Below are 13,553 nucleotides of genomic sequence, written 5' to 3'. Positions count from 1 at the left end.
ATCCTCAGTTCAGTTCAACTCACACTTCATCAAAATATAAATTTGCATTCACAGATCACATAGGACTTTATCGGTGATTATTTGGCTCGAAAGATGGTCAATCACAAGTATGCCAAAGATGAAATCACAAAATGAGATGCTTGCAAGCAAGTGATTAAAGTCTATACTCGTTGACAATGTTTTTCAGGTATCCATAGGCTTGATTTGAACAACTTTTCTCCACTAGTATATTGGATAAATGTGACAAGGTTAATAGGTCTTGTAAGCTTGTAACGTCAGGCCTCGGTTCACGGCTACAATAAAGGATATGTAAATCAAAATTTGAGAGAAATAATCAAATCTTCATCATTTTCACTATCATTTCATTCACCATAACTTTATTGATTTCTTTTCATTCATATCCTTCATCTCCCATATATATTATTTTTTTTCACCACTTTTGATTCACATTTTTTTTAAACAACTCCTTTTAGCACATTTAACTTTTTCTTTTCTTTTCAAGGAGTATTTGAATCATTACAACACCCATGAACTTATTTCTCTCAAAATTAGGTAAGACAGTAAGTGTATAAGCTTCATTAGGTAGTCGTTCTGGGAAATAGAATAAATACAAGTGTGGGCTAATTGTATGTCATTGACATACACCACTTGATTTTTTTAGTAGGCTCAAAATGGGGTACTAGGGATATTTCATTTTCGTTTGGTAGGCTCGAAGGCTCAAAACGGGTCCAAAGATCGCCTAAATCATTCCTATGTCACATATTATCCGTATTTCGCCTCGAAAAGTGTTCAAACAAGTTCTAGACTTCCGTCAATCCATTAATCAACTCATACAAACCAGTCACATGCAATTTTCAATAAAAATGACAGATGAAATAGGTGCACGAAGAAAATTTAAGCATCTCAATTAACTTGAAGCTCAAAGGGCTACAATTGACAGTAAGCAAAGAATATAGGCCCAAGGATATTGTGAAAAATTGCCTAGCTCATTCCTATGATTGCAAAAGTGTCAATCAATGTCATGCAAGAATTACCAAGAATCAGATCTCCCTCATCTATTTAGCATCACAGGCATGCAACTTGTCTCTAAGCAACGATAGTATCAACAAACACGACAGTGCAAAATAATTGTAACTCCTAAGTTATCATGAACACATATATATTTCAGGATCGCAATTCGGTTTTCATCATCGGTCACACATTTTACTTATCCATGACTCTACCTAACAAATCTAGCATGCAATAAATAAAAAATCAAACTAACTACTGAGCAATAATAATAAAAAAAATTGCAGAAAAATTCTAACAAGAAAAATTCTAACAAGCAATTTTACCCTCCCCCAAACTTAAAGTATGCATTGTCCTCAATGTATAGAAATAAAGAACATGACAACACATACCTCGCTCCCGAACTTAAAGTATGCATTGTCCTCAATGTATAAAAGTAAAGAACATGACAACACATACCTCGCTCCCGAGTGTTAGAACTCAGGGCTCGAGTCATCGTTCCCGGTATCTTCAGCATCATCGTCCATGGGCTGTGGTGGTGATAGATTTGGTGGTGGGTACTGTGGTGGCCACGCTGGATATGGTGGAAAGGGAGCATCCTCGGGTCCAGTAGGTGGAAAACGCTGGGCGAACACTGATGTGAAGTCCATCATATAAGACATGAAAGTATTAGTAATGTGTCGGTGCTCGGCCAGCTCGTGGCGCTGAGCTCGCATCTCATGTTCCATTCGGAACATCCTGTCTCGCAAACTGGATCGAGGGATCGATGGAGGCGGCGGCGGCTGGCGTTCCCTGGCCCTCTGATTATAAGCTGCCCTAGCCTCTTGTCTTTCCAATTCACTTTCGAAGCGCAGGCGGTGTGGAGTATATACCGTGATTGGGCCTTTTGCTTTCAAAACATGTTCATCTGCGCCCCATTGCACACCGGCATGAAGACATAAGGCAGTGACAATATGTGCACACGGGAGGCTGACGGTCATAAGTCCTGTACCAGCACGCATGATAAAGCTGTGAATGAGCCTCCCAAGATCCACAGTTTTCCCAGTCATTATGGCGTAAATCAACGCCACTTTGTCCTTTGTAATTTCTGTCTGATGTGAGGAGGGCATGATCCGTGAGAGAATAAAAGATGCCCAACTGCGTGGGTCACGGCTTAAGTCAGATTTCTTCAAAGTGACTGGGGAGCCTTGATTCAAGCGCCACTCTGCACTCTCGATGCATAAGCTCCTGATAATCTCATCGTAATCAACATTGCCAGTAATCAACGCAGTATATTCGTCATTTTCAAAACTCGGCAGATTGTAAATATCATTAATTGTTGCCGAATCTAAATAGACCAATTGCCCTCGTACCAGAACTCCGTATTCCTTGTGCTTGATTCTCAAATTAGCATAGAATTCTCGGACTACTGGTATAACTGCATCTGGCGGTGACTGTGCTATATCAACTCACCCCCTTTGCTCAACCTTTTCAATTATTGCACATTCAGGGTACGTCAGATCTAGCCCTCTTTCTGGAATAATCGACCTAGACATGGTGTCTCGTAAATTCGGAATGCTTCCTCGTTCCAAAATTTATGAGCATCGTAGGAACGAGAAGATGAAGCCCCATCCTTCGATCTTTTTCTAGGCGGCATAATTTTCAACAATACCTACACTTATACTCAACAAATATAGACACAATGCCACCAACAATTGCTTGAAATCTGAAAAGTATCCCCAAATGATAACACGTAAAAGAAACGGTACCCTTGAGTGTAGAAGATTAACCGGAGATGACGCTCGGCGATAGCAAGTGGCGGCGGCTAGGAGCGGCGACGGCGACGGCGGCGGCTGCTGTTGGTGGTGGGAGAGATGAGTTTAGTGAAGCTTGTTTGTGAGAGAAGGAGTTGGCTTGAAGGAGTTATGGAGTAGTTTTGGGGATGGAGGTTTGTGGGTTGAGTGAATTTGTAGAGGATTTGTGAAAGGGATGAATTTTTTTTTTTTTTTGGAGAGGATTTGTTGGGGGTGGCGGCGGCTAGGAGCGGCGACGGCGGCGGCGGCGGCTGCTGTTGGTGGTGGGAGAGATGAGTTTAGTGAAGCTTGTTTGTGAGAGAAGGAGTTGGCTTGAAGGAGTTATGGAGTAGTTTTGGGGATGGAGGTTTGTGGGTTGAGTGAATTTGTAGAGGATTTGTGAAGGGGATGAATTTTTTTTTTTTTTTTGGAGAGGATTTGTTGGGGGTGGCGGCTGTTTCTCAGAGTGAGGAGTTGTGTGTGTGTGAAATTGTAAGATAGAGTTTTAAAGGGGGAGCTGCACGCGGTGCGCGCGGTCGCGCGAGAAGTGGCGCGGCTGCGCACGAGCTTCTGTATTCTGCTAATAATTGAGCGCGCGCTGTCGCGCGTAAAGTGTTGCGGCCGCGCGCGAGCTTCTGTGCTTGTAAAATAATGTATTGCGCGCGGCTGCGCATGATGTCGTGCGATGGCGCGATCCTCTCTGTTTCGATGCTCACTGGATGGGCGCGCTGCTGCGCGTGATCTCGCGCGGTGGCGCGTTTGCAATATATTTTTTTTTTAAACACACCTGCAAACATTAAAGCAAATCAAATTACTACTAGAAATGAATAATTAAAATCAATGAATAATAATAATAATAATAATAATGAAAATGAAATAAAATGAGCAAAATGAATGCGAAAAATAATTGTGGGTTGCCTCCCACGAAGCGCTTGGTTTAATGTCATCAGCCTTACTACCAGTCTTGTTCATGGTGGATCGTATGATATCTTGGAAGCCATGAGTTCTATGTTTTGACCATCAACCTCCATGGTCAGTTTTCCTTGTCTCAAATCAATGACGGCTCCAGCAGTAGCCAAAAATGGTCGTCCTAAAATAGCACGAACATTCTGACTGTTCCCCATGTCAAGCACCACAAAATCTGCTAGAAGCCTTATTTTATCAATCTTAAGTTCAACATCTTCCACAATACCTAGCGGTGTCCTAACCGATTTATCTGCCATCTGCAAGCTTAGTCCTGTGGGCTTTATCCTACTCAATCCAAGTTTCTCGTAAAGAAAACTTGGCATTATATTCACACTCGCTCCTGAATCACAGATAGCTTTTTTCACTGATTGACTTCCAATCTCACATGGTACAACAAATTCCCTGGGGTCTTGTAGCTTCTGAGGAAGATTTCCTTGCCTGCCCTTATCATCTCCTCCAGTAAATGCCACCTCTTCCTGCTCTGCAGACTGAATGTTAGAGTGTAGGTTCTTGAGATCTTCAAGACCTTTTTTCTTTTGAAACTCAACCTTCAATTGTAAAAATCTTTGGGGGTAGGGAAGTAAAGAAATATCAACGCATTGATCAAAATCATAACTCTTACCTTTTTTACCTCGATTCCTTTTGCTTGGAGTCGGCTGATCAACTTTCTCTTCTTTGCTTACCACTCCAATCTCCTCATGCTGCATAAAAATGACATTCACTTCTCTTAGATTTGGGTCTGCATTCTTTTGTAAAGCGTCTGACGGTTGAGACGTGAGTTGCTTCGTTATCTGCCTCACTTGCGATTCAAGAATTTTCAAGGTAGCAACAATACTTGCCATGTGGGTCTCTAAGTTGTCAAGCCTAGACTCCGTCCTAGCCATCCTCTTACCAGATTCAGAAACGAATGTCCCAACCAAGTCCTCAAATGATGGCTTCCCTTCCCCATTTGATGTATTAAACCCCGGTGGAGGATTCAACACATTCTTATTATTTGCATAAGAAAAATTTTCATGATTTCTTAATCCTGGATGATAAGTATTAGGGGGAGGGTTACCTAGATATCCTCCGAATCCTCCAAAATTTCTGTTGTTGACATACTGGGCTTCTTCAGTAATAGATTTCTCTTCAGCAACAGTCGATGGACTCTCAGTTTCTGATATGCTCACTTTGTTCATAGCTGCGAGTTGTGTGGTCAGTGCGGATACCTGTGCAGTGAGTGATGTAATAGGGTCCACAGCATACACTCCGGCTGTCCTTTTTACTCCTGCCCTTTCAGAAGGCCACTGGTAGCTATTTATTGTCATATGTTCAAGCAAGTCATAAGCTTGCTCGGGAGATTTAGCAAAGATCGTGCCACCAGCTGCAGCATCCACTGTTCCTCTCGTTTGCCCATTTAGACCATTGTAGAATAATTCGATCTGCATCCAGTCTTCAAAGCCATGGTTTGGGCACTTTCTCAACAGCTCCTTGTATCTTTCCCATGCCTCATACAATTGCTCAAAATCAGTCTGCCTGAACGTGCTAATCTCAATCTTCAACTGTGCAGACTTTGCAAGGGGAAAGTATTTTGCCAGAAATTTCGTCGCCAGCTCCTGCCATGTCGTGATACTTCCCAAGGGAAGCGATTGGAGCCATCCTCTAGCTTGATCCCTGAGAGAGAACGGAAACAAACGCAGTCTAATAATATCATCAGGAACATTATTAATCTTTACCGTATTCGTTATCTCCAAGAAGGTCATCAAGTGAACGTGAGGATCAGAAGTGGCAGTCCCAGCAAACTGGTTTTGCTGAACCATATTGATTAGAGCAGGCTTCAGCTCGAAATTATTTGCGTTGATGGTTCCTCTTGCAATACCAGAGTAATGATTACTGATCGCTGGTCTGAAGTGATCTCTGATAGGTATAGCCTCTGGCGGGATGTGTCTGTTATTTTCTCTGTGATCAGCCATTGCTTGAATCTCTTCCCTTCTTGCTTTTCTTAACTTCCTCGCAGTTCTTTCGATCTCCGAGTCAAAAATTAGCAAGTCTGAGTTTTGCGATCATAGCATACACTGTCAAACAGGAAAAAAATGAAAACTTAATCAATATAAAATAAAATAAAAATAAAAGCTCTAAATTAAAATCTAGACTAATTGGTAACAATACTGATATAAATTCAAATTTGACACTCCCCGGCAACGGCGCCAAAAACTTGTTGCGTGTTTTCACTACCGCAAGTGTACGGTGTCAAGTTTTAGTACTGGTTAGAGTACAAATATCGATCCCACGAGGAGTGTATATATAAATATATATCAGTGCTTGTAATTAAAATAGTCCAAACTTTATCTAGACAATTCGATAGAATGGTTGATTTACTTAAACGAATAGATTGAAAACAAATAATTAATCTAATACCGGATTAAGGAAAATATCAAGGAGAGAAAGCATCTAGAGAAATGACTTCACTAAGTTTCCATGACAATTATTCCAAGTTAAATTTATATTCCTGGATTCCAATTATTTAATGACCAAGAACACTTAATTATTTTATTCCCCCTTTCCCAAGTGACGAATAAATTGTATAAATCAAACTTCGATTCAATTATTCATAATAAAATATAAGTTTAATTTATACATGCAAACAATGTTCTAAGCCTCGCTAAAGTTATACGCCTTCCGAACGATATAAACATTCAACGATGTGTCTCTAATGATCTATAATCCTAGTCCCTCTCCCGAGTTATAGAATTAATCAAACAACGAACAATTTATGGCCAGTAAATTGCAGAGAAATAAACACAGAGAAACACAATTAAATATGCAATGGAATTCAATCATATAAAATAACCACGTCAAATCATCGTGTCCAAAAAGCTACATCATTCTCTAGAATGGGAAATTAGTTCATCACGAAATCCAAGCTAAGACAAGACATATTTTCAGTTCTAGAAATCGCAACACAGTAGAATAAAGAAAAAAACGAAGGAAAAGATAACGAATCCGAAGTTTCGTCTCCGTCCCCGGATCCGTTGTTCTTCGTATTTGTGACTGTTCTTTTCACTCTGAATCTTCGTCTCGTGTATGCGCTCTGATTTCTCGGGATTTTCTCCAAGACGGCTAGCTTCTCTCGTGTCTTTCTTTCCCAAGACGGCCAGCCCCTTTTCTAACCTAGGATGCGGCTTTATATAGATTTTCTGGACGCTCGGTGCGCGCGGTGGCGCATGATCTCACGCGTCCACGCGCGCCTTTCTGCTCCTGGCCCATGTATGTGTGCGCGCGATCGCGCATGAAGTCGCGCGGTCGCGGGTAAGTGTCTGGTCAATCGCCTGTATTGGTGCGCGCGCCTGCGCGTGATGTCACGTGGTTGCGCGCGCCTCTCGTGTTTTCAGGTTCGTCAGTGCGCGCGCGGTAGCGCGTGATGTGGCGCGGCTGCGCGCGCACCTCTGCCAATCACCTTGCATATCATTGCGCGCGAGGTTTTGTCTGATAATGGTTGGTTGTGCACTTGTTTTCTTGGCACACTTGGCTTCGTATCCTCTTTTTCTCCATTCCTGAAAAGACAATCAAAACAAACCAAAAACGCATAATTCTGTTCGAAACAAGCATAATTCAAAATGGATTCTACTATAAATTAAGTGCAAATCTTGCACTTATCAAATAGTTAACAATTAGGTTAATGGACCCTTATTTGTTAATTAAAAGTTTAAAAAATATTTAAGCCCAATAAGCTTAAAATTATGTCCATTAAATTCAAACACACTTCCGAAAAATATTTCGTGTTGGACAAATTTTGAAAATATTGGCTGACCCCTCAAACAGTCTCCCGATTCGATAAAATTTGCGTACCGTAAAAAAATAAAATCATGTAGATAAAAATACCCAATAAAATCTCATTTCTTGAAAAATAACTTTAAAACATCTTATATTAATTAATAAAAATTAATCATGTAATAAAATATTTTTCCTGAAAATTCTCCGGTCTCCATTCCTCGTTCGAGCGCGAAATGAAACTTAAAAATATTTAATGAATGATCCTTTAATATTTCATGAATTAAATTCTAACATGCATGAATTATGCATAAAATGCATAAAAATATTTAAACACAAATTAACGAAATAAAAATGCTTTTAAAACCTTAAAACAATTTAATAAAATACCAAAGAAATTTAACAACTTGCATGCATGTGGTTTACGTGACCCTTCAAATTCTCGGGACGTTACAGAATCTATGTCAGGAACCATATGTTGCGACTATGTGTATTGGAACATTTCATGTTCTAAATCTTTATTTTGCTGTTAACAAAACTTTTTATTTTGTTTCTAATAAATTAACCTAAGTGCGCAGAAAGCTAAAACTGATCAGGCTTCGAACTGATTCGTTACCGAGCCAAAACTGAAGTTATCGAGATGCAAAATGAAAGTGCCAACCGATTGCCCAAACTGAACCAATCCAACTGAATTATCAAAGACTAGTTCAGTTGATAGGTGGTTTAGCATAAGACCTTCAGAAGTCAGGCCAGCTGATGAAGAGTCCAACTGACCAGTTCAATTGAATCAATGAAATCAGTTCAGCTGACGAGCAAACTGATTTCACCAAATCAGTTTAAAACCAGTTCAACTGACCAGTTCAGAGCATCAGTTGGAGCTGACCAGTTTGCAGAACACGATAAGCTTATCTAAGTGGAATCCAGCTATGCACAACGGTATAAAAGCAATTGTCCGATCAAATGACAATAATGAATGTTGCAGCAGAGCTTAAATTCAATACGTTCAAGAATGACTGCCAGAAAGTATAAGACACAAATTTCAGGGAACGAATTCAAATTGCAACGAACATATTTGACGAGTCTTGATGAACGGTCACATTGCCTCTATAAATACAATATCAAGACCATCAACAAAGGTGTGAAGAAAGGGTGTGAAAAAAGGGTGTGGAAAAAAAAGTGTGCATATCAGCTTACAAGAAGGAACCAACACAGATTTGAGGGACCACTTCAACGTGTTACCAGCTAAGATTAGAAGCACAATTCCCTCAGTATGCGAGAACACTTTTGTGCTATATTCATAGATCAGTTTTCACACATGCACACACCATCACTCACATATACACAGAGAATCGAGCATATTGAAAAGCTGAGTAAGTCTTGTACAAAGACATTAAACTTGTGTATATAGTTTTTGACACATAGATGTTAAACAATTGTTGGCTGAAAGGTGCTACCTTTTCAGTATAGACTAGGTGTTCAGTTAGGCAGTAGCGTAAGTCTTAAGCTGAGTGAGTTTGTACAAGGTATTGTATAAATCAAAGTCTTCTAGTGAATCCCACCCGAGGTGGTAGAAAGGTTGACGTAGGAGCAGTTGAAGTCTCCAAACATCCATAAACATATCTTGTGTATTTAACTGTTTAACTATTGTTTTAAACTGATTTGATCAGTTCGAGCTGATATCAGTTCAGCCCTTACCATAACTGAACTGATATAAGCAAGAATTGATCCCCTTATTTCAGTTAATCAGTTGACACAAGCTAAAAGTTTTAAACAGATCAGCTTTCTTAACAAATGATTACTTCGAGTATTTTTCACATGGTTTAAAACTAAACTCGATTTAATTAATCGATGTTTACATTCTTAGAACACGAGCTATTGCAGCTCATTTAGAATTTTGTGTTTGAAGCACTCTCGTAGATGCTCATAACCGATCTCATCAATTGGTATCAGAGCTAGCTGTTCTAAGAAGAACATTTGAAAACTGAAATTTTAAAATATGTTTCAAAATGATATTTAAAATGGCATTCAAAATCCTTTTAAAAATTTTATATGAGTTTGTTGTGGGAAGAGAGAAGATTTTTGGATCTGCAACTAATATTGTAGCCACTTCTCTTGATTCCGTAATTTCGTTGTTTTAGCAGCTTGCAAGGTTTTGAGTTCAAACTGACAGCAGGATAGCTAAACTGTTCAGCGGATCAGATTTCAGTTGCCAGCCTACCAGTTCAGCTGATTAACAAACGAAACCCAATTACCAGCTGAAATGTTGGATGATTAGGAGCTTAATCATCAGCAGTATACCGCCGCTTCATTGGCGTATCAGATCAAAGCAGATGATCAATGTGGTTCAGCATTAGTTGAGTCCAGATTGCATCAGCTAAACCAGTTAGCCAACACAGAGATAAAGTCCAAGGCAATTAGCTGTTCTTCCGGCAAAGAAACTCAAGATCGATGTAACATTCAAAGTGTTCAAGGCAATTGGTTATTGATATATCCAGTTCTATTATGTATAAACTGATTGATATTTGATGTTGTTTAAAATTTGCTATTGTAGTAGCAATTTCCCTTGCACATGTTGGTGTGATTAAATTATGATACAAGGGATGCACATTTGATTAAATAAAATCATGTTTATCCAGTTAGTTTCTATGTAACTGAACTGCTATCTCTATATTTGTTGCCTAAACTGCTTGAATGATAAATGTTGATAAAACTTCTTTTTAAATCGCGTAAATGATTAAAATATTTTAAATCTTTTAATTCAGTAATTGAGAGGGAGTTTTTATCTAAATATGCTATCCTTCGAAATGCAAAATTTCTTTTTCGCTTAAATATTTTTAGACGTTTTTTATTCTCACAAAGGGGGAGAATTATTAAATATTTGAAGTTTTTTTTAAAAAAAATAAACACTTTATTTGCTCAAGTTTTGTGATCACCAAAAAGGAGGAGATTGTTGGAACATTTTATGTTCGCAATCTTGATTTTGATATTAAGAAAACTTGTTATTTTCTTTCAAATAAATTTACCTAAGTGCGCAGAAAGCTGAAACTAATCAGGCTTGGAACTGATCGATTATCGAGCCAAAATTGAAGCAGTCGAGACGCAAACTAAAAGTGCCAACCGATTTCTCAAACTGAATCGGTCCAACTGAAATATCAAAGACAACTTCAGTTGATAAGTGGTTCTGCAGAAAACCTTCAGAAGCCCAGCCGGCTGATGAAGAGTTCAAACGATGAAGAGCCCAACTGACCAGTTCAACTGAATCAGTGAAATCAGTTCAGCTGACGAGCCAAATCAGTTCAAGACCAGTTCAGAGCATCAGTTAGGAGCCGATCATTTTGCAGAACATAATAAGCTTATCTAAGTGGAATCCAGCTGCGCACAACGGTATAAAAGCAATTGTCCGATCAAATGATAATAATGAACGTTGCAGCAAAGCTTAAAGTCAATACGTTCAAGAATGATTGTCAGAAAGTACAAGACACAAATTTCAAGGAACGAATTCAAACTGCAAGAACATATTTGATGAGTCTTGATGTACGGTCACATTGCTTTTATAAATTCAAGATCAAGACCATCAACAAGGGTGTGAAGAAAGGGTGTGAAAAAAGGGTATGGAAAAACAAGTGCGCATATCAGCTTAGAAGAAGCACAATTCCCTCAGTGTGTGAGAACACTTTCGTATTGTATTCATAGATCAGTTCTCACACACGCACACATCATCACTCACATATACACAAAGAATCGAGTGTATTGAAAAGTTGAGTGAGTCTTGTACAAAGACATTAAACTTGTGTATGTAGTTTTTGACACACAGACGTTAAACAATTGTTGGCTGAAAGGTGCTGCCTTTTCAGTATAGACTAGGAGTTCAGTTAGGCAGTAGCGTAAGTCTTAAGCTGAGTGGGTTTGTACAAGGTATTGTATAAATCAAAGTCTTCTAGTGAATCCCACCCGAGGTGGTAGAAAGGTTGACGTAGGAGCAGTTGAAGTCTCCGAACATCCATAAACATATCTTGTGTATTTAACTGTTTAACTATTTTTTTAAACTGATTTGATCAGTTCGAGCTGATATCAGTTCAGCCCTCACCATAACTGAACTGATATAAGCAAGAATTGATCCCCTTATTTCAGTTAATCAGTTGACACAAGCTAAAAGTTTTAAACATATCAGCTTTCTTAACGAATGATTACTTCGAGTATTTTCCGCTTGGTTTAAAACTAAATTCGATTTAATTCATCGGTGTTTACATTCTTAGAACACGAGCTATTGCAGCTCATTGAGAATATTGTGTTTGAAACATCCTCGTAGGTGCTCATAACCGATCCCATCAGTGTGATTGTACTGTGCGGAACAATCTATAAAACTCGGTGGATACAATCTGACGACACTCAAGTCAAAGAGGTAAATTGTTTAATTTATTTTACGGAAGAATGATGTGCCATTTTTTTATATAAAAAAAAAATCAATCATCTGAAACATGATATATAGGCTGAAAATCTTGTGTAGCTGCATATATTTGAGCTATATGTACTTAAGAATAGGTTCGTTAGGTATAATAATGTCACATGCCATAATAACGAAGATTGATGATATTTTTGAAAGTTTTAAATGAGTAGGGAGCTCAAACAAATATTTGGAGAAATAGGAAGTGAGAAAAAAAATTATATTTGATGAAAAACAATTATTAATATCATGCTCTAAATTGCTTTTTTTGTCAGAAGCTGAAAAACAACTAAATCGTGTAGTCTTTGAGAGGAAATCTTCCTCATCTAAGCTAATACCTGGCTGAACGATGTAATGCAGGTATGGGTTTACGTTGGGCTTAATAGATTTAGGCCCACATTATAAAATCCAAGTAAGAGGCTAGTGGGGTGATTCCATGAATCAATACAAAACAATATTTTAAATTCATAGGTCTCTCACATATTCACATGATTAATAAAACCGGTCAATATGGTATATATTCAGTGGTGGAGCCAAGAATCCAATTATATCCGAAATAGAATTTTAAACTCTAAAATATTTTAATATTTTAAATTGATCTACCCGAGCTAATATCAAATTTATCCAAAATTATAAAAAAAAAATACATATAAATTTTTTAAATTTTTTTTGGAACAAGCCTGGGTGAAAAATGGTGTGGCTCCGCCCCTGTATATATTTAGAGAAAAACTAATAATTTTAACGTAAAAAATAATATTTTTATTGGATAGTGGACTTATAAAAGAGATACGTTTGACAAAATTATATCATTGATATTCTCGAGAAATTTAGGGTCTGAATCCAGCGAGTGTCACTAGTCCATACGCAGGTTTCAAAATGGTTCCGAGCCTGAAATCACGAATAAGACCGTTAGAAGGAGGCCAGGAGGGTGTCCTGACGTAGCCCCTCCGACGCTCAAGTCAGAGACTGAGGATATAAGTGGAGAACAGCTAAAGATGCTACTGAAAATAATATAATGAATCCATTAATCGTACGTTCAAACCTGATATCTATAGGAGAATACATAAGTCCTGATGGGCATCCCACCCAAATGTGATCTGGGCCTCCAAATATAATCTGGGCCTAGGGGGCCCATGGGGGTATCAGTCATATATACCCACGTAAATGTAATATTTTTGTGCAAAATTACTGTGGAAGGAGCTTGGCACGTTTAGAATATGAAGACGTAGGAAGAATGCGCATTGTTGATTGTGTAAATTCATGAAGAAATCGAGTGGGAACATTCATTCATTCCCTTTGGCAACGACAACATATTCCCACCACCACCAATCACATTGACCATAACATTTCATCAAATTTGTCAAGTGAGTTGGGCTGCTTTCTATTTTCTTCTTTCAATTTTTCAAAATTGAAATCTTTGCTTTGTAATTTTGGTTTTTTATTTGGTTTCAATCTTATTTCATTAAGTACTTGTATGAAATCAAATAAACTAACACCAGAAATTAGTGTCTGACAAAATATGATTTAAAACAAAGTTTGCAACTAAATCCGTACAATAGTGATAAAAATTACTCCATTAACTGACTAAGCATGATTTAACAAGTAATTAATTA

General features: G+C 38.3%; 1 protein-coding gene across 1 annotated transcript; it reads right to left on the bottom strand.

Moving 5' to 3' along the window:
* Window positions 1-3,748: 3,748 nt before the first annotated feature.
* On the bottom strand, window positions 3,749-5,698 carry LOC142544222 (uncharacterized). Its single transcript, XM_075651280.1, has 2 exons — window positions 4,804-5,698; window positions 3,749-4,686 (listed from the first exon to the last, which is right to left on the bottom strand). Exons 1-2 carry the CDS (start codon window positions 5,696-5,698, stop codon window positions 3,749-3,751), a joined length of 1,833 nt encoding a protein of 610 aa, XP_075507395.1.
* Window positions 5,699-13,553: the final 7,855 nt, after the last annotated feature.

The sequence above is a fragment of the Primulina tabacum genome, chromosome 5, assembly GCF_025594145.1.
Source record: "Primulina tabacum isolate GXHZ01 chromosome 5, ASM2559414v2, whole genome shotgun sequence".
Classification (NCBI taxonomy): domain Eukaryota; kingdom Viridiplantae; phylum Streptophyta; class Magnoliopsida; order Lamiales; family Gesneriaceae; genus Primulina; species Primulina tabacum.
Note: the sequence above shows the minus strand (reverse complement) of the source record. Positions and strands in the feature narration are given on the sequence as shown.